General features: G+C 41.6%; 2 protein-coding genes across 4 annotated transcripts in view; one reads left to right on the forward strand and one right to left on the reverse strand.

Moving 5' to 3' along the window:
- Window positions 1-11,432, reverse strand: part of PEX7 (peroxisomal biogenesis factor 7) — a 47,079-nt gene extending 35,647 nt beyond the window's left edge. Inside the window, exons 1-5 of one of the 2 annotated variants that reach the window (XM_069787250.1) lie at window positions 11,238-11,432; window positions 10,273-10,330; window positions 8,689-8,839; window positions 4,156-4,233; window positions 3,713-3,821 (exon numbers count right to left, since the gene is read on the reverse strand). In XM_069787250.1, coding sequence (XP_069643351.1) covers window positions 3,713-3,821; window positions 4,156-4,233; window positions 8,689-8,839; window positions 10,273-10,330; window positions 11,238-11,376 — 535 coding nt within the window. In that variant the 5' untranslated portion in view covers window positions 11,377-11,432. The remainder of the gene's footprint in view (window positions 1-3,712; window positions 3,822-4,155; window positions 4,234-8,688; window positions 8,840-10,272; window positions 10,331-11,237) is intronic. The other variant, XM_069787249.1, reaches the window with a different exon arrangement.
- Window positions 11,433-17,226: 5,794 nt separating this feature from the next.
- Window positions 17,227-20,893, forward strand: part of MAP3K5 (mitogen-activated protein kinase kinase kinase 5) — a 109,002-nt gene continuing 105,335 nt past the window's right edge. For both annotated transcript variants that reach the window (XM_069787229.1, XM_069787230.1), the window contains exon 1: window positions 17,227-18,328. In XM_069787229.1, coding sequence (XP_069643330.1) covers window positions 17,242-18,328 — 1,087 coding nt within the window. In that variant the 5' untranslated portion in view covers window positions 17,227-17,241. The remainder of the gene's footprint in view (window positions 18,329-20,893) is intronic.

Raw genomic sequence — 20,893 nt, forward strand, 5'->3', positions numbered from 1 at the left:
AGAGTAAGGCAGACATTTACCAGGGCTCTGGTTTGGTACCACACGTACACCTGAACATCCTGCTTATCTTATCAGCTCAGAAATTGTTACTGACATCACAACAGCAGTTATTTACATATACAGAATTAACAGTTTGTTCTGTTACTATTAACTCCCAATTTCAAACAAAAAAAAGATAAGCCATTTACTTGCTTCTTGAGAGTACAAATGACTGTACATGAAGACAACAGCATTGTAAAGTACCTCACACATCCCTGTAAATGTTACATGGGAGTGTATTAGATGCTGAATAAAAGCTAATTTAACTGAAGCATCAGACATACTTATCTTATGTAATTCAATTGCATTTTATTGTCCACTGCAGACAAACTTAGTTTTCCTACATGTATTCAGATCTGAGACTTAATGAAGCAAAATAACCACACTTAGTATCAAATTCTTTCAGCTGCTTTATATTGCAGTCTTAGGTTTCTCATTTTCTCCATTTGTATTCTTCTTCTAGTATCATAATAGCTTCAGAAAAAGTCATATTCCAAAAGCAAAGATTCAACCTTATTAGCTTCAGGCAAAAGTTGTCTAGGCACACAATGGTCCTTCTGAGCAGCTATTTTACTGTAGCTTGCAGTTATGTTTGTTTTTCTGTTTTCAGTGTTCACAAACTAATTAGTTAAGTGGAAATTAAACTTCTGCTGGTATCTATGTGGATTCAAATAAAGGCAGAAAAAGGGCAGGGGTGAGGCATGCAAAAGGTTCCTAAACCTCCTTCCCTCTTGCTTATCGTCTTTAAAATAATAATATTTTTTAAAAAGTGCATTGCTTTACTTAAATTTAGTTAAATTGGAAGCATTTAAAAACCAACATTTTTCCTATCTATGGTTAACAACATATCTAACTTATTTTACTAACACATGCAAAATTGAAGATGCTGCAACATGAAACAGTTCATTTCTCATCTGAAGTGCTAAGACTTTATACTATTAAGATATGAGTAAGTACGTGGTTGTGAGTAGGTATGTGTGAGGTGGGATGAAAGGGGACAGGAGAGGCAAGAGAGAGAAAGAACACGCACACACACTACAATCCTAAAGCAGTGCAGCCTCCTTCAAAAAGGGAATGTTTCAATACCCTTCAACAATATGCTTCAAAAAGCTATCGTTTTAAAAAGTTTACAAAACCAAGGGAGATTAAAGAAGTACAAAAAGTTTCCCTCCAGACACATTTTCAGTTGCTAATTTTCAATACAACACAAAGTTGCAAAAGAAGAGACCACAAAACTTCAGGCCAACCCTTCCACCAAGCCTATCAAAGGGAACAGCTGTACTGTTCGACCCAGCACTATCACATTGAGATTGCAGTTCTTCTCCAGCTCTAACTTTAGCTCAATAGAAGATCAGTCATCAGTGAAATTAATCTTTCTGTCCCATAATTTTCTGTCATCCTTATAAAGTATGTGGATCATGGCAAGTTTCAAATGAGGAGGTCCAGCCTCCTGAACAGTTGCACTTAACTTTCATCACATACCTTGACTGACAGAGTAGAATGCCATTAAACACTAAACAGTGAAGTAAACTCTCTGAACATAAACTGTCTGATATGCCCTTCTTGCAATAAGGAAATGGCATTTATACCCAGAGCTAGAGGGTCGTGACTACTACTACCCACAGTCCCGCTGACCAAAGAAAAAACTCCCAATATGTATTTTCTGTAGTGAAATAATCTAATCAAACCACAGGAAAATTCCAATGTAAACTAAACCCAAAAGCAAACAAAGAAAACTTTTCCACATTGGCATGTCATGATTTCTATGCAAGATCTTTACTATGAAGTTATTTCATTTAGAGGCACACCAGATGTTTTACTTCAGAAACCGCAAGAAAGTTCACCATCATTTTGAAGACTTCGTTTTCTCTTACCTAACGATTTTACACCTAGCATTACACTGTAAGATTTTTATTTCACACCTGAGTAGTACTTACAGAAGAAAAATATTGTGTCTTTTGTGTGTGTTGTTTTTCCTATAAAATACTATGGAGTCATCAATTGGTGAAAACTGACTGTGATTAGCTTCAGGCTCCAGCAGTATGTGTTAGTCCCTTTCAAGAGTCAAAGCAAAATTCACAAAAGAATTGGAACCCTCTAGTGTTTTAGTCAAAACTTCCAACAGCTGCACCCACTGAGTCACTCAAAGAACAGATCAATTTTATGTTGCTGTACCCAATTTAATTACCACCACATACAGCATCTAACAATCAATGTTTCCCAAAATTGTTCAAGTGGCAATGTATTCGAAGAGAGTTTGGCTTCATAGCCTAGAGAATCAAATTTGAAGTAACTGGCTGAATCAGTAAAGCCCTTTTGTTCATCTAGAATATGAGAAATTTGTATGAGTAAGACTACCATGGAGGGGAGGCTTCTGAGCAGGAGTTAAGAGAGATCATAACATACCCTAGAATTTGCAAAAAACACTAACCAGTGTTTTCTCCACTTACCTTTGACCAAATGGTACTTAGCTAGTACTTTCTAGCATATAGCTGCATTTCTGTAGAACTGTTCACAGAGTGTACAGGGCTCAATCCTGTAAGTTTCTGCACATCCTATTAGATAGGTACCTCACTAAGTGTTACCTCAATGAATCTTCACATAAGTTGGAAATACCTCTGCACCAGCATCTGGCTTCCAAGCACTACTATGTTACAACAAATACGTGTAACGTGTTAGTCGTTCTAGTTCAACTCTGCAAGCAGAGTCAGATGGAAATAGCCAGACTGAAATTTTATGAAAGCCATGTGCACTTTTTCATCAAACTTCCAACAGAATAGGAACACCAGTATCTGTGTGTACTCACTGTCTCTCTAACTTCAGTAACAGGAAAACATATTTATACTTGCTTACTCTCTTGATATAAGAGCTAAACCATTTCTGTTTAAATCAGTACAGAAGTCCAACAGACTTGAACTCAGAGAAATTTAAGCCACTGGAGTTAATCTACCAATATTTGTATTAAGGCAGTGTCTTACTGCCCCTCTATTTCCCAAACGAATTCCATGGCTCACAGTACCTCTTGCCCAGTTAGTAAGCAGTTAGGCTCTAGGTCTCACTCCAGAGCTCCTTGTGCCTCTGGAGCAGGAGCAGTGTTTGGAAAACACTGCCACCTCACCATACAGTCTCTTTGCCTCTAGGTACACCCAACTCAGTTATAATTGTATTGACCAGCGAGATTCATAGCACTGGCCAAAGCAGAAAAGTAAAATTGACAATTACCTTTCCCAAAGAACAAGGCACAGAGATCTCCAGCAGTACCTAAAACAGTTCAACGGGAACTGACTATGTTTCTCACAGAGCTAACAGTCTACTGACACGTGAGATAATTTGAACAAAAATGTAAGCCAGAACACAAAATAAAGCATATAACATGATTTAGTGGTCAATAACAAGAGTGAGGTGAAAGAGAGCTACATAAAATAACAGAAAAAATTGCCACAAGGTCACTGAAGTGACTGCTAGAAAACTGCTGATCCCTGTTTAAATGGCCAAGAGGATGATTTACAGATCATAACAGAACCTACAAATCTAGCTGCAGCAATACGTTTCTCTTTCCTTCTTCTATTTTTATGTATGACACACACTACCATCTGCTGGACAAAGTGCTGAGCTAATCCAATAACATACAAGGGTTTTTTTGTTCTGAGAATCCCTTTACCATCATGTTTACCTGAGGCAGATGCAAAACAACCTGGGATGTGTGGAGACCATATAGTGCTGTAAATGACCCCTTCGTGGCCTTTAAAAGTGCATAATGACTTCCCCACAGCTGGATCCCACTGAATAAAGGAAAAAGAAAACTGTTGAGGTACACATTCAGTAATAAAGGAAAGGGCTTCATACATAAAAAAAGCTTTATGCATACAGAAAGGACTAAATGAACTTTATGCATACAGAAAGGACTAAATGAACTTTTTACCACATATCATGAAAAGTATTTGTACACTTAAACTGATACCAACTGAGGGATAAAGCAACATCTCAGTTAAAACAGAATTTCAGCTTCAGTGTAAAAATAAAGAGGAAAAGTGAATCAATGCTGTTTCTTAACACAAAGAATTATCAGATCCAAAACAAATTACATTTTTCACCTTCAACAGAAAACAAACATACCAGCTTGGCTGTTTGATCCCATGAACCAGATACCACTAGCTGCTCTCCTCTAGTTTGGCTCCAGTCAACACTATACGCCTATAAATGATATAACAGCCTAGTTTAGAAAGAGTATTAGAATACAAGTTTGAGATTCTAGTTAGCCAAAGTTTCACAAAATAGGTTTGGGTTTGCAGATTGTATCATAATCAGCTAAAAAACCACATCAGTCAAGCACCACAAAGCTGCCAACAATGCCATTTACCTGAACAAAAATTAAATTTAATACCTCAGTCTGGCATTAAAGGTACATATATGCTCAGAAAAGTACCAAAAAAAGTAAAGATGGACCAAAATGGGGGAAAAAAAATATTATAACAAAATCAACATAGACCCACCATCAGTAGAAGTTTCTACCACTATAAAAAATAATAATTCAGGCCGATTTCTTAACTCTGATCCAATTTTATTCAAATATCTACAGTTTCTAATTGCTAGCAGTATAAATGCCATCTCTCTTCAGAGCTGACTATGGAGTTGACTTTGAGGTTTTATCTGACCAATAATAAATGCTTTTTTATGATATCTAATTCTCATAAGAAATACATGCCATAAAATACTCCTGATTTTCATCTTTTCCAGGTTCTGTGACATTCTTTTTTTTAACCATTCATATCACCAAACAAATAAAATAAAATAAAAAACTCAACTTCCCTCATGACTAATCATTTCAGCTATTAAGAAATTGCTTTTCACTGTGCAGTAGAAATAAACTACCTCTTCTCTGACAGTTTATTCTAACGTTGGTCCCCACCTTGACAGAAGATACCTTAACTCCATCCTTCACTGCTGATTTTTCAGCTCTGCTGCCTCAGTGAAAACACTCTAAGGTAGTTCTTCAAAATACTTCAAATCTGAGTCTCAGGAACATGTACAACTTCCATCTTTAAATGCACCATATCTTTATCTACATGATGGAAGGTGCATTCTCTTCTGCCTAGTTTTACCTCACACCAAAATGGCTCAACAAGCTGCAGTGGGACATCAGCGATTTCAATGCTAAGGTGGATAAATATTAGCTGAAACAGTTTATTTGCTTCACCTCCTGACCCAATCAGACCTTTCCTGACACTTCTCAGAAACGTGGCCACTACCTACCAGTAGTAGGTGGCACTGCTCTCAACAGTTGGGCCACTAACCACTGAGGATTTGTACTCCAGCTGGGACAAGCTAGTTCTAGCACAGCACTGGATCTAATCTGCAAGTCAACATACTAGATGCTGTGTTTGTCTTGGATAGATGGAATTGTGCATTAAATGACAGCAACCCTGTTTTGAAGTGAAAATGTTTGGATCTGTGTCGCCAGACAAAAAAGCAGAGATGCTAGACTAGAAAAAAATCCAGCAAAAGACGAAGTCTTCTGTGGAAAGTGTCCTGTATGAGAAGGGAAATCAAGGTATCATTTAGCTACTCCTGAGCATTTTCCTTCCTAAGAAATATTTCAATCTATGCTAGATCCATCTTAAATGAACTGTTTTTCATCTATTTGCTTATTTCCTGTAAGTGGAAGGCAACCACTGCCCACAGAAAAAAAAACAAAGTGCATTATCTGCAACTTTCCTTTTTTATTTTACAATGTCCTGCTTCCCTTATACTGAAAGGCACACTGCTCTGGCACCATTTTGTGCTAGCTCCTTTCCTTGAAGAGCTTATCATCCAAATGGACAAGACACTCAAGACAGTACTTGACAAAAGCTAAATAGCAAAATGAGAGGTAATTCTTTTGTTTTTCCAAACCATGTCTTTACCTCTTGACTTTTCTGTCAGCTAACTACCAGTACTACAGCTCATTAAAACACCCTCCCTTTCAACCTGACTCCTCCTATTAAAATGATAACAAAAAAGACACACAAGTACCTGCTCATGTTTTAAGAATGGAAGACATTGTGGTTCTCCGAAATGGCTCCCAAGCTCCTCACAAACATTAGCCTCTCTCCTTCACCCTGAAACTGTGTGATGGCCTTTGTTCAACTGCTAAGCTGTTGCTGTTTGGAAATGCCCCTAAACATATCACTATATAGTATACCACTTTCACACAACAGCCCTATGAAGTCAGCTCAGTTGAAGTTTTTGGCTCTCATATTCACATCCAAGATTTTCCAGAAAGAAATAAGTCTCTGAGAAATACGCACCTGTGTCACACAGTTCACCTAGCCCCACATATTTGGGATGTATCAGATCTACTGCACAGATAAGGCAAAGCACACATATGGCTTACAGCTCACTCACAAGCTATCAGCACATAGATCCGTTGAAGACGTGTTGTGACACAGATCTGTGTACATAAGGCAGACATTGTTGGGACTGCCCAGCACTCTGCAGCTCCATCGGAGGCAATGGGACCTGGGCAAATTCTCCTTTGGGCAAGAGTTACAAACAGAACAGACAACAGGCTCAGAAAAAAAAAAAGAGCTATTTTCCATCTGGCATGTGACAGGTCCAGGTAATGGGAAGATTACAACAAGAAGAAGGTGTGGAGAACCAAGCGAGGTTCATTTTTATTTTTCTTTCCTTTTCATGCTATCATCCAACATAAATTTACAGATGCTTCAATAGAAGCTGTGTTGAGCAACTGGGAAAGACTAATAACACAGCATAAACCATAGCTGTTAATCTTTCAGTACTTTATCTTCAATCATAAAATACATTAATACTAGTTTATGCCTAAACAGCAGCAAGAAATGCCTCAGGCAAGATGAAAAGGTGATGAAAAAAAAAAAAGATGTAAAAACATAAAAATAGTTCAAAATAAGTGTTCAGGCTCACTTTACAAGACAAATTTAATTCAAGCATTCTATTGTCTCACATTCCGGTGAGACTTCATCAAAACCAAAGTAAATTAGACTAATTTATTCATGAGATTCAGCAGTTGGTTAGTGCTGGAATAAAACTCATTGTCCCTCGATAATAGAGATGCACTTTTAAATTAAAAATGGATACTCTTTTTGAAGATGGACAATAATCTCATTTAGAAAACAAGAAACAGATCCCTGTCAATCTTGCATTAGAAATACTGTAAAACGCAGTGACAAAATTGTCATTAGAAATGTCAGACAGCGATTAAGCATTAGGAAGGTAGTCAATCATTTTAAAGAGCACTGTCTGCCAGCATTTACCACAAACTATTCGGTATATTCCCTCTGAGAGCTACCCTGTTAATGCACGTTTGTAAAGAATCAATACAAACCTTTCATATCTCACAATAAACACTCAGCCCATGTGTCCTATACTGTCTTTTTAACTCATGGTTGAATGCATCCACCTCCCCATGCTACCTGCTAAACTAAGACTTGGACACTGAAGTGTTTACTACACAAACAACAGATGGTGTAGCAGAACCAAAATAAACTTATGGACAGTATTTCAATGAGAAAATGACAGAGGAAAAAAAATAATTGGCATTATGCTTTGCCTACATCTTTCTGTTACTACCATCAGCCTTTGAATGCTATCATAAAATCCCGATCACAACTATAAACTCACCTCTCAAAATTCTTTATTTACATAGTATATGTATTAAACCAAAGTAGCAAAATTACAAAGAAATAAGGTACAGAAGACTGACTGTCATGTAACTGCAGTCACTCAGCTTTTAGCTTTGTGCTTCATATCTGAAAACATCTTGAGGTCTTTGTGAATACAAAACTGGATTTCCTCCATCGTTTTTTATTGACTACATATCAACTAGGTTATTTTATTCAGATTTATGTCATTCAGATAAAGCATCAGTAATCCAGGCTAAAACTGATTGCATCTACAGTTCAAAGACTTGACAGAAGTGAGTGGAGAGTTAGAAGGAAAGAAAAAAAAAAAAAGGTAGAAAATCACTTGGGTGAAGATAAACATACTAAAGCATAAACACCCTTAAAAATATGCAAATACATTTATGAACAGGCACATAAAATTATCTACCCATATTGCACTGCAGAAAGAAACTGAGATTTTAAGAAAATCAAATGCAATGGTATCAAATCAAGGCTAAAAAAATACATGCTGTCCCAGTATTTGACTACTGTTATTTGAGTAGGATCTCACAGATGTTAGGATGGAAAAGGACAAGCAGTTCCCAAGTACAACAGAAGTCCTAAGGATCTGCAGAATGTGTATCACTCTCTATCTTCAAGGATAACACTGCTATATATATCAGCTGTCTGATTTAGACCTATCCAATAATGCTCTCTAAAAATCACAGAATGACTGCAGTACTTTCATACAACACAATGATTACTTAGCCTACAAGAAGCCACAAACGCTATTTCTGAATATATTAGATTCACATAATTAAGTGGTACCTACTACAGTGTATGAATGTACATATGAATATGTATAATAGGTAATTCACTTTATATTCAAAATAACGTTAAGTTATAAATTCAAACCACGGACCCAAACAAAGTTAAAAAAACAAACAACAAAACCTACTTTTGATAAGTCCACAAAGAAATCTTTTAATAATTCAAACATTAGATCGCCCATTAAATTTTTCAAGTTTACCTCCTGAGTGTGCTCTTTATAGACTTGCAGCGGACCTTTGGTTTTAGCTGTATCCCAGATTTGCAGAGATCCATCTCCACTAGAAGTGATCAACACATGTTCATTATTCTCACTCCAGGTGACATCAAACAGGCCATCATTCCAGTCAAAACTAAATCAGAACAATTAAGATATTTGTCCATGAGAAAGTATGACATAAGAAGTCTGGACTAGTTACATGCAAAGACAGTATTTCTTTAAATCACTTTACTATGCTAAACAGCATTTTTGTACATCTGAGTTTCCAGTACATCTCCTTACAAGTAACTTGTTATAATGTCAATTTTTACAACTGGATGCCAGAATAGGTTGATTTAAGTTAAAGCATAAATGAGCCAAAGACCTTCCACACACAAAGAAAGCTGGTTTCAATCTTAAACTTGCCAGGCAAACAGAGACAGAGGTACCATATCTCAGTCTGATCTACAGTCTCTACAGGATGTTGCTATAGAGGTAGGAGCGCTCTATCGGTAACAACTGTGGTAAACAAAGAAATAAAACTTTGTGTTGGGAGAGCTCTATCCAATTCACACCACTATTAGGAAGTTGAGTCATAGTGAAAAACCAACAGAAAGACAGTCATGAACATATTAAAGATGGCTACACTCCCTTAAAAGGGCTTTCAACACACCAACAATTCATCATATGGGATCTGATACCATATATTAGTTGCTCTGCAACAACTATCAATGACCACGCTGTTGTCTGATGGTAAATATGAATTTATTTACACCCTTTTCACTGAAGGTTCAGCTAAGCTCAGGTTAAACTCCATGGCACCCTGCAGAGAAAATGACACAGCTTATGGCTCAGGAACTTACAGGACTCTCTACCACAAAACAAGTGGAGTCACTGGAAACACAGAAATGAACAGTACTAAACCAGAGCACTTAGCAGAACTAAGAGTGTGTTTAACAGCTTCAAAGAGTCTTGCTTTATACTTATAAATTAAAAACAGCTTCTCTGAATATGACTAATTATTTGTTAAGCATTTCTGCTTCAGCCCTCTTAATCTGAACAACTGCTGTTTCAAAACTTTCTTTAAAAAAAAATTTAGGTCAATTAAACCCCCTCCTTCCTAACCTTTCTCCTCCTCCCATCCAGAACACAAATCACACTCCTTTCAGACCCTTAGAATATTGGATCTCCTAAGAAGAACCTCCATAATTTTACATAGCTTCCTGCTCTACTTTCAGTATAAGTCAATCATAAGGGCATAAATTTAGGTGGCAATGCACTGTCCCTAAAAAGCTAAAACTTTTAATTTCAAGCTAGGGCAGAGAGGCTGCTTTAATTTACACCGTCTGTTTACACTACGGAAAGGGCGCAGTCCAGATTACTTCCTGTAACAAAATCTATGCAATGTTAATACAAATACATTCATTTGTATGTAAATACAAAGACATGTACAATTCAGTAGAACCCATAGCATAGATACAATACTTTTTATGCTAACAATAACCCAAAATATTTGGGTTGTGTCTTGTACTCACAAGTACATAATAAGTTTTTCTCTTGCAAAAATAAAACATAAAGCTATGTTACCTCCTGAGCAGAACAATGCCAGCTTCATTTTGTTCCAGCACTGCCAGAGTTCCACAACCTAAACCAGCAAAATAAAACAAAACATAAGAACTAGTTCCCCCATGTCAAAGGAAACTACTGTGGTTCTGAAGTAGCTCCAGTATGGAAATACAAAGGGCACCTAAACTTTAAGAGGCCAAACAATTAGTAGCATAAATAAACATCTTGTTGTCTCATGTTCTCTAAAACAGTAATTCATTTACATCAGATTGGTTTGGGGGTTTTGGTGTTGTTTTTTTTTTTTACTCCAGTATACCCATAGGTGAGGTTGGAAGAGAAACGCCTTATGAAGCACAAAAGTGCATTTTCCCCATGAGCCTCATGTTACAGACATACCAGCACGAGGTTCCTTTTTCTCCTTTTGATAACACAGCAGACATAACACTTTTTTTCCACCCCTTGAATGTAGTAATACAAACACAGCTCACCAGAAATGAGGCAAGTAATTCAGTTCTGAGAAAACACACACACGTAGTGCTTTCCCATATGACTAGGATATCGTCAGAGTAATTCCACATTGAGAAACTTTATTCAAAACGAATGCTTTCAGGAGCAATACTCCCACTGGAAATGAAAGAGGCCCCAACGCTGAGAAAAGCTCATCTTGCCCCTTCAGCGGGACGCTGGAGCTGCCCGGGCCTACCTGGACACCCAGTGACTAAGACTGGAACAGTTAAAATTTCAAGGAGAAGATATTTTCGGGCATTTCATTCACGTCGTGCACGTCACACAAAATACACCTTGTACCAAAGCAAAACAAAAGCAACGGAAAGGGAAATGCCCAAACGCTTTTACGGACACGGACTGTGGTTCCGGACACCCGGATTTCCAGCCGCGAGCGAGCGAGCACCCGTGAGGAGCCGCCACCGGGCACGCACGTTAACGGTTACCCCCCCCCGTCCCCGCCGCGCAGGCCCCGCCCGCACCTGCGATGCCGTAGTACTGCGCGGCGGCGCAGGCCGCGCGCCCCGGCCAGTAGGGCGAGAACTCCGCCGCGTAGCCGTGCAGCCCCGGCAGCCGCAGGGCACCGGCGCCGCCGCCGCCGCCGCCGCCCGCCGTGCCCATGGCCCCCGCCGGGGCCTCGGACGAGGCGCGGAGGAGCCGCGGTGCCCCCGCCTCGCGCACGGCCCCGCCGGAAGCGCCCCGCCCGCCGGGCGGTACGGAAGCTGCGCCGCCGCCGCCGCCATCTTTGGCGATGGCAGGGGGCGGCCGGGGACGCTGTCAGCCTGGCTGGCCGCGCCGGCCCCGGCCCCGGCCCCCTGGGCTGCGCCGGTGGGCCCGGCTGGAGAGGGTACCGCCGCCGCCTCCGAGGGGCGCCTGGGCTCCAGCGGAACTGCTGCCGGCCGTGGGTGGCCGTCCCGCTCTGCCTCGCTGCGCCAGCCGCCCTCAGCGGCTGCCGCCTCCCGCTCTGACCGAGTCCGCAGAGGTGGTAGCTGCAGCCGTAGGCCTCTGGGGCTTACCCCTCCGGTGCGGCCTTGCCCTCTGACCTGTTCAGAGGAAAGCTGTAGGCTTAGGAGGGCCTACTGAGAAATTTATCGCTTCATACTCGATAGGCTTTCACACATCCCCCAGTGTAATTCGTAATTAAAAGGCCAGAGGCCCGGACCAGCCTTCCAACCACTCGCTGCCTGTTTCTCATGGTAAACGATTCTGCAAAATCACCTTCCGGTGAGAAGGAGATCAGTTCCAAACTGCAAAGAATCCGTTCTTTTATATGCTATGTCAGACATCCATCAGCTCATAGTGTGTGCATCAGCTTGCATACATGAGATGTTTCAATCTAAGTATGTATGTTCCTTTTAAAAATCCTTTCTAAGCTACTTCATTCTCTAATTTCTGGAATAGATCTGCATATTTTATCATCTTGTGATGCAATTATGCTTTACAGAAGTGCTTTTATGAACAAACTCAAGTTTTCTTACACCCGTGACAACTTCTGTTTAAGTCAGTGGGAATTTTGCCTTTGAAAGGAAAGGGCAAGAGGAGGTTCAGGCTTAGGAAATAAATATTTTGGCAGGGCAGGAGCTGCAGCTTTTGTTACATTCTATCCTGCGCGTGATATACACACACACACATACCTAAAATACAGACGCAGAGATTATTCCAATTGGACAGAGACTTACTCCAATTAGTTGTAATGACTCATCTATGTGTGTAGAGGTAAAAATGCAAAAGTATTACCTTACACATTAGGAAGGTACAGCAAAGGTGAATTAGATTATTTAATCAAGGTTACAACACAGAGCTTGGAGGGTAGTTACGTACTCAGCCTTATATTTAAAACTAAACCTTGACTACAAAATCTATTGTAAAGCCACACAAGTGTCTAATTGCTTAAACTAGCAGTCAAATGCAGATCACTGAATTCAGCACTTTTACTAATTCTTTGATCTCTTGGTAAAAATGAAGACAAATATGTTTATCAAACAGCCACCAGGATTTTAGAATAAAATCCATTCAAATTCAGTGGAAGTGAAACTCAATTTAGTGTATCCTTTGGATTATGACAGCAGCTCCCAAAGCTTCACAACTGGCAATTTATAGGCTTACTTTATTGACAGACAGATAAGAGTTTTTAACCCTGGGGCAAAGGAATACCTTAATGTATTGGCTGCTCCAGGCCGAATTCCACCAATTTTAGCCTCTGGAATCTTCTTAAATCAATGTATCTTTTCAAAATGCAAGTTAAAAGACAATTCTGAGCAAGTTTTTTTAACGTAATTGCCCTTTGTGACTGGGATGTCCATAACGACATTTGAAAAGATACATAGCCACTGCAGTGGTGCAGTAAGTAAATTTGAACATGGCCATTTGTGAGGTGCTGTTTGAGAGTCAAGTGCTTGACGGTGTAAAGTCCAGTTACTCTATGGACAATTTATCACTGATATATCTGAGTATGGGAAAGGTTTCATCAGGTGCATTTTCAAATCTAGTTGATCTTTTCTAATGAGTGAAATTCCACAAAGAGGTTATGCAAACAGGAAGCAGTTCTTATCAGTGGCTCAGTTTTGTTTTAAAGAGAGATTAAAAGAATTTTTGTAGACATAAAGACCAAGAAGTGGATAAAAGTTTACAAGGAAGTCCTGAAAGAAGCCGTAGTTCCCAAAACAATTTTTTTCATAGGCAAGCTTGTGAATTCATGTTTTGAAGATCCTTAGAAGTAGGAAGCAAAATAATACGTAAAAAAAAAATTTAAAAAAAAGTGAAAGTATTTGCATAGAAAGATTCCAAGGTAGAGAGAATAACAACTAAAGAAAGGAAAGCTATTTTGCAAGCAGAGAGAAGGCCCCGACAAACAAAGCTGCTAAACATGACTGTATTTCCTCCTCAGCCTCTGAGCAGCTGAGTAAATTGAAGAAACATGAAGGACCACCAATCACAGTAACATTTTATATGCAGCTATTGAAACCGAACAGTCCAACACAGCAAACAGCCGTATCCCGCCTGCAGCGGTAGATGGCAGCCGTGTTCCACGTCAAAACCTAGAGCCCTCAACTACACTCAGATTATTTTTTTCCTAATCCAACATCACTTCAATGAATCAAAAAAATGGAAGTTGCTTAGTATGTAACTTTTAGGCTATATTTATGCTGCAGTCACTTCTCTCACTTCATCTTACAATTATTTAAATACTTTAAATCCAAGTATTTAAAGAAGTTATAAAAAAAGCTTTTCTAGAAGAGAAAGTAGATTGTAAACCATTCCCTCATGTGCGAGGACAGGTAGCTTAAAACACTGAAAATACTCAGGGACTGCAGTAAAGTTCTTTCTGTCTTTTAGTTATTGAACCATTCATTAAGTTTCATTCCATCAAGATTTTCTTCTACAACAGTGAATGCTTATTGACTAGTAGAAACTTAGAGATGTTCCCAGCTGAAATTCTCATACAGTCATAAAGCTGTATGAGTTGAAGCTTTAAGAAAAGCATTTAGTATCCCAAGGTTTGTGATAAGATTTCAAAACTGGCAACAGTGAAATTAAACAAAGTAACCAAGGAGGGGTGTGCAGGAAAGAGTGTAAAGGGAACAGGCTCCCCTCATATGGGGAAGTGAGGGTTGTGGAAGTTGGAACGAAGAGGCAGTTAGCACAGACTTTTCTGGAAGTTTAAAGAACAAAAGAAGCAAGAGGAGGGAAAGACGCTGGAGCAGGAGAAGATTTAGACAAGGAGATTTAGCAAGAAATGTGAGAGTTGTGCGGGAAAAGGGTATGAAGCAAGAACAGTGCACATTCTTCACCATGCTCGCAAGACAAGGGCTCCAAGGACAGTCCTGACTGATGAAATATCCGTCCACAAAGATGTATCCATGTTGCTCTATCAGTTTTTGCTGACTGCCATTTATAGGCACCATGCCATAATTTGGTAAGCGGTTCCTCATGTTATTACTGTTCCATGATCAGCTGCATCCCTACACAATGGCCACCAGTCTATTTACTTGCCCCTTTGTACCTAAATATTGCTTTAAATGTTCAATGTAATCATAGATTTACCTCTTCTGAAAGACTGACAGCTGACTGCCTTGTAACAAAGCATTGCCTTCTCTCTATTGAGCATAAAGGCTACTTCTGATTGTTTGCAGTGATATATACTTAGTCTAACTTTTTAGGATAGTTTTTAGAAACAAGTTTTTTATTTCAGTTAAATAATTTCTACTGCATGTGAGAGTTCTGGTCTAAAGCTTACAGAAATTGCATTAGTTTATGTACTTTAAATATCTTGTTTGGATTTTTGTATCTGCAAATTTCTTTACTTTTTTTTTTTTAAACCCGTAATTGAAGCAAACTGGACTTTACTCCTGCAAACTTCTTTGTCCTGCTTATCAGTGAAGAGTTTACAGTGTATCTCCAATCTTTCATTCCTATATATTATCCTGTAGTTACATGAGGGCCTTAAAATATGGATGAAATTTAGCATTCATTTTAAACCCAGTATCTATAGCGATGTATTTTAGTCCATTCTATCAATTCCATCAGCACTGCCATAAACAAAATTCAATACGCAGATTAGTCTAGAATAGTTTTTCTCCCTCTACTGGATACTGATGGCCATAAAACATGAAAAATATAATTTGGACAAAGTTATGTTAAATGCACATATGTTTTAAATTTCATCTCTACAAATCAGAATACATTGCAACTACCTTTTTTGGTCTTGGATCTTGTTTACACTAGTTTAAGTAGCTAAATCAAGCCTGTGGCATCCGTCATATGCTGTTTCTCACTCATCAAAAATTGCATTTATATTTGCAACTAAAAAAGTTGGCAAATTCTTGGATGTTAAAGTTATAATTATGGTTAAACCTAGAGGCCAATGATGTATAGCTGTAAAAACATGTAATGAAGAGAGGGTCGTTATTTCAACAAATTTACAGCTAACCACTTATTACAAGGTTTTTTTGTCAGAAAAAAACAGAGCTGGAATAGGGCAATACTGAATCGTGATTATATGTAAACCATCTGGTGCTAAAGATGTTAATCTTACAGCACTTGAGAAACAAGTGAACAAGGTAAGCCTACTTCTGATAACAAATGGGGTGTTATTTTGGTTTTAAAAGAATCCTTTGAATAATTATCTCCTAATCAAACATTAAAAGTCAAGAGTTCCTAAATGTCTGATTGCTCACTTCAGAGTTAACAGATTAAAAGATGTTTTTACTTTATAAAAACGTGGGCAATTTGTGGTTTTTATTCCAGATTCAAGAGCATTTTGATTATTTTTTTTTCTGTTTAGGGCCTAACCTCACTCCCAGGCAAATCAATAGAAAAACTAGCTTGAATTTGGAATAGACATGGTGCTAATAAAGAAGCAAGCCTCACAAGTCAGTAATGGTAAGTGGAATAGCATGCTGCTTCCGTCTCCTTTCAGTCCATGACTTCCTTCTGCATTTGACAAACACGGGCTGTTCTCGAGAACAACAGAGACATATTGTTCTTGCTTCCTGTAAGGTGATGTAACTGCAATGCTGAATGGATTAGCACTGATTCTGCATTTTCTGGAAAACGACATTATTTAGAAAACCACTGATTGCCATTCAGACTGTAGCAAGAAATAATAACCTGCTGTATCTGGCAGATTAGCAAATATTAACTTTTCCCTGTAAATTAGTCTTTAGTTTGCTCGTCATCTTCCCACCCCATTTACCTGTTTCTTATCAGCGGAAGCAAATGCCAGGCATATCTCATCAAAAAAGGGGACTGCTGAATGCAAAAGCAAACAGAGGTACTGAAGGTACTGCAGTGGCTAATTTTTCTAATTACTCCAGAATTGATCTTCTGTCTACAGAAGCAATGGAAAACAATGACATGGGAGTAGGCTTCATGCCAACAAATTGATTAATCTTAACGAGATCAATTTTAACAGGATGGGTCTATCGATATGACATATAAACATAACTATAAATTAGTAGAGTACTATTTTTCCTTCTTATGTACCTATTTAAAAGAAAAACCTAATAATAATAATAATAAAAGAATAAACCATCCAATTTCACAGTATTTCTGTTCAAAAACAGACTGCAGAAGTCTCAATGTCATTTCCTTTTCAAATCCATTTTGAATTCCTCAGAGATTCACTCTTGGCCTGCAAACAATCTGAAAGTTTGGGGTGTTCTCTCTTCATATTATATATTATTTCAAATGTCAAAGGATCTTTTCCTCGACTGGGTGGCCCTACCATGCAAAGTCAGCGCAGCTTTTGGCTATATGCTAGTTATTCCAACTGGTTTCCTTCTCCACGAAGAAATATTTTTGCTAATTGCCAAGAGTTGGAGTGTTCTCCCAGGTGAGGGTAAGAAACCGACACATGTAATAAACGCGGGGGGGGGTGGTTTTCCAGTTTGACAAGCACGAGGCTGACGCTGCTGAACTTGAAGCCGTTTGGGAACACAGAGAGAAGGAGGTTTAGGTGGGAATAATCGCGGAAGACAAGGGCTAATGGTCACCAAATCCTGTGGCGGGAGGGCCATCTCCTCACAGGGCAGCCCCTGCCAGGCTGAAGAGCCCCACAGAGACGCGACGTGGCTCACCGGCCGCCAGAGCTCCCCACTCGGGACGCGGGGCGACCTGAACGCTAAGGCGGGGAGAGGCGGGAAGGGGCGGGGGGAGGTTATTTCTGGCCGGAGGCGGGGTCGGAGGGAGGCGCCCGGCGCTGGGGCCGCCTCAGCCCGTGCCGCCAGTGGCTTGGCAGCTGTCGCTCGGCGAAAGCAGGGGAGCCGAAGAGCGATCCTACAAGTGGTTCCTCCCCCCCGCGGCCGAGTAATTTCGCCCGGAGGAAGAGCGAGGTCCTGCGGGCGGCAGGAGAAGGAGGTCGGGCTGCCGGGGGTCGGCTCGCCGGGGAGTCCCTGCAGGTGCGGGGGAGAAGGGAGCGGCGCGTCATGGTGCCGGCGGCAGACACCGAAGGAGGCTGTGCTCGTCTGCCCGCCTCCGGCAGCCTTCGCTAGCGCCCGCGGGGGAGCCCCTCGCTTCAGCCCGCCCGCCTCTTCCCTCCAGCAGCAAGGCGGGACCGTTCCGGGGCAGGCGGCGCGGCATGGCATCCGCCTAACCCCGGCCAGCGCAGCAGAGCCGGGGACGCGGCGCGGCGGCGGCGGCGGCGGCGGCGGCTGCTCCTCCGCCGGGATGAGCGACTGCAGCGAGGGGATCGTCAGCTTGCCGGTGCCCAGCCCTCCCGGCGGCGGCCCCCCCTGCGAGGAGGCGCTCGGCAGGCGGGCGCAAGGGGCCGACGCCGGCGCCCGCAGCCTCCTGCCCGACTTGGCCGCGCCGCCGCCCGGCACCCTCTGGGCTGAGGACGGCGCCGCCGCCGCCGCCCCGGGCATCGCGGCGCGGGCCAAGGGTGGCGGCAGGCGGACCGCCGTCACCTACGTGATCAACGAGGCGAGCCAGGGGCCGCTGCTGGCGGCGGAGAGCGGCGCCCTGCAGAGCCTGCGGGAGGCGTGCGAGGTGGTGGGCGCCGCGCTGGAGACCCTGCACTTCGGCAAGCTGGACTTCGGCGAGACGGCGGTGCTGGACCGCTTCTACAACGCAGGTGAGAGCGGCCCGCCGGGGCTGAGAGCCGCCGCGGCAGCGGCTCGGCCCGGGCCCGCCGTCACCTCCCTGGCCCGGGCCGCCCTGGGTTCACCGCGGGGCGGCGGGAGCAGGCGTGGCCCTCCCCCGCTGCGGGGTCAGCTCCGGCCGCGGAGCCCTCGGGGGGCTGAGCCCCGCGGTGCCCCCGGGCTTCGGCGACACCCTTCGGGCGGCCACGGCGGTTACGTGGGGAGGCAAAAGTGCGTCAGAGGCTGTTTTTGGCGTGTCCCGTCCCGTCCCCCCCACTAATGCGTTTTAGAGAAGAAACTCTCTGTCAGCAAGCGTGCTGTGAATCAGCACGTGTGATTTTTACCTGTGGGTTAAACGTGACCCGGCTGTTGTCTCCCAACAGAGTGCAGGGTGCACGTTTTTACTAACACGCTGCGCTCTGGCTGAAGCAGGCAGGGCCCCGGGGAGCTCCAAGAAGCGTATTTGGCACCAGCCGTGTAGCTCGACAGTTTCCTTGTGCAGACACAGTATCTGGGACGTGCCGTGTGTTTGTGCTTGGAAGTTTGAGCTTCCGATAGTGGTTGCATGAAACATTGGTGGTGGATGGGCTTGAGCAAAGAGCTGCACGCACCGATCCGGTTAGTTGGCGAGAAATAGCCTGTGCTGCATCCTCTCACCCCGGTTTGCCAGCTTTATCAGTGATAAAATTGTAACACCTTTATTTGAAGGTGTGGTGACCCGAGGTTGTGTGTTACGATTTACTTGGCCCCATTTTTAACAATAATAACAAAAACTGCCCCGTCTTTTTTATGTTATTGACAGATACATGGCGTGAACATAGAATAAAAAAAGCCTGCTTACTAGATTTGTAAACACTTCATACAACTAAAATTATAGTTCTGCATTAATGTCTTTTTGCCTTAAAAAAATCGGAAGCAGGAGATTGACCTGACCTACAATTTTAAGCTTATTGTGTGGTATGGTTTTTGCATAGGCAAATACATGCAAAAATAAGCATTTTAAAAGTTCTGGCTGATATTGTAGTTTCCACCTCTCCTGGGGAGGGGGAGGGGGGAGAGAAGGGAAAAAAAAAAAACCCACCCCAAACCAAACCAACCAACCCTGGTGTTATTGTAGCCAGTTTCCACAAAAGACTCTTCGGCATGGACATGCCTATGTGTGTCATCTCTTTGAAACTCTGCAAGCTTTGCCTCACGGACTGCTGCTTTCAGTTCAGTGAGGTGGGCCATTCTGAAGCGTGCAGTCGCAGCTTATTCCTTGTGCCTCTTGCAGAGCTGTGTCGTTAGAGGTAACATTCTCAAAAGTCAGAGGAGCTGTCCTCACAGGTGGAAACAGGAAGGCCACAGAGCTTCATTATAGATCCTGTACTCTCCACATAAAGATAAGAGAGATTTGAAATTTCAAGCACCCTCTTCATTCCAGGGCAGGTGAAACCTGAGTCACTTTTGGTTCTGTTGTGGAAGCTGTCACGTAGTGAGGCTCACAGAGTTGAATTAGCCGTGATGTTTTTGTGCCTCTTATGTTGGTTAATTTTTAGACTCTGAGCTGTGCAATAGGCGGGATCTCGGTGGTTCACAGAGGCTTTTCTTGTAATGGGAGACTTGACTTGAAGTGGGCCCCTTTTAATTCTGGCAGTAGGCGTCTGGCATATAGTGCTACATAACTGCACACTTATGTAATATAGTTTTCGTATTTTAATGGCTTTTGAGCAAACTGTGTAAATGTGAAAACATTACTTTTTCTTTCAGTACTATTTGGCTGTGGGAATTTAATCAAAGTATTGCAAAACAGGAAAAAATACTTTGCTGTTCTTTAGTAGCAAAGCTCGTAAACATGTAAAGAAGTAGGAGAGTTCATCGCATCCAGCTCTTGGACTAAAGAGAGCTGGATGTAGAAGTTTGTGTCTGCTCCACATGTATGCTGTACTGTCTGAGCTGACAAGTCATAAACCAGCTGTGATCCCAAAACTGTGTTGTGCTGCTGACTCTGAGGCTGAACTTAGGTCTAGAAGGATCTGTGAGTTTTCATACTTGTTTGTTCCTGTTGCATTTTGTACACTCTCTTTCTATATTTTCAAGAACTAGCTGTTCTCCAGAAACTTCAAGCTAGCAAAACAATGGCTTTCAGGTTAGGAACAGAACAGCATTAAAGAGTAGAAACTGTGTAAGCTGAAGAATGCAAATGGGGAGCAGTGTAGGGAACAAAACCAAGATGGTCATGGAGGGTGTAACTATTGCATAGACTTTTTTTTTTAACTGCTTGAACGGGGTGGGGAGGGAGGCATTTATAGGTGACCTACAGTCCTTCCCTATTCCCCTTCTTGTCCTCTCTTGCTGAATGCTTTTAGTGATCAAAGATGGTATTAGTAATTTTGATAAAGAATGTCTGCACACTACATGATTTAAATAATATAGTGTATGAACATCATACAGCATGACTGAATGTCAAATAAGAATTTAGCAGTAAAAGTACTTTCAAATTAAGTAATGGTTAATTGGTCTTATTCAAGTTATCAAGTCTCACTGGACTCAGTGTAAAGGCCAACTAAGTTACAAGA

Source organism: Haliaeetus albicilla, chromosome 7 (genome assembly GCF_947461875.1).
Source record: "Haliaeetus albicilla chromosome 7, bHalAlb1.1, whole genome shotgun sequence".
Lineage (NCBI taxonomy): Eukaryota > Metazoa > Chordata > Aves > Accipitriformes > Accipitridae > Haliaeetus > Haliaeetus albicilla.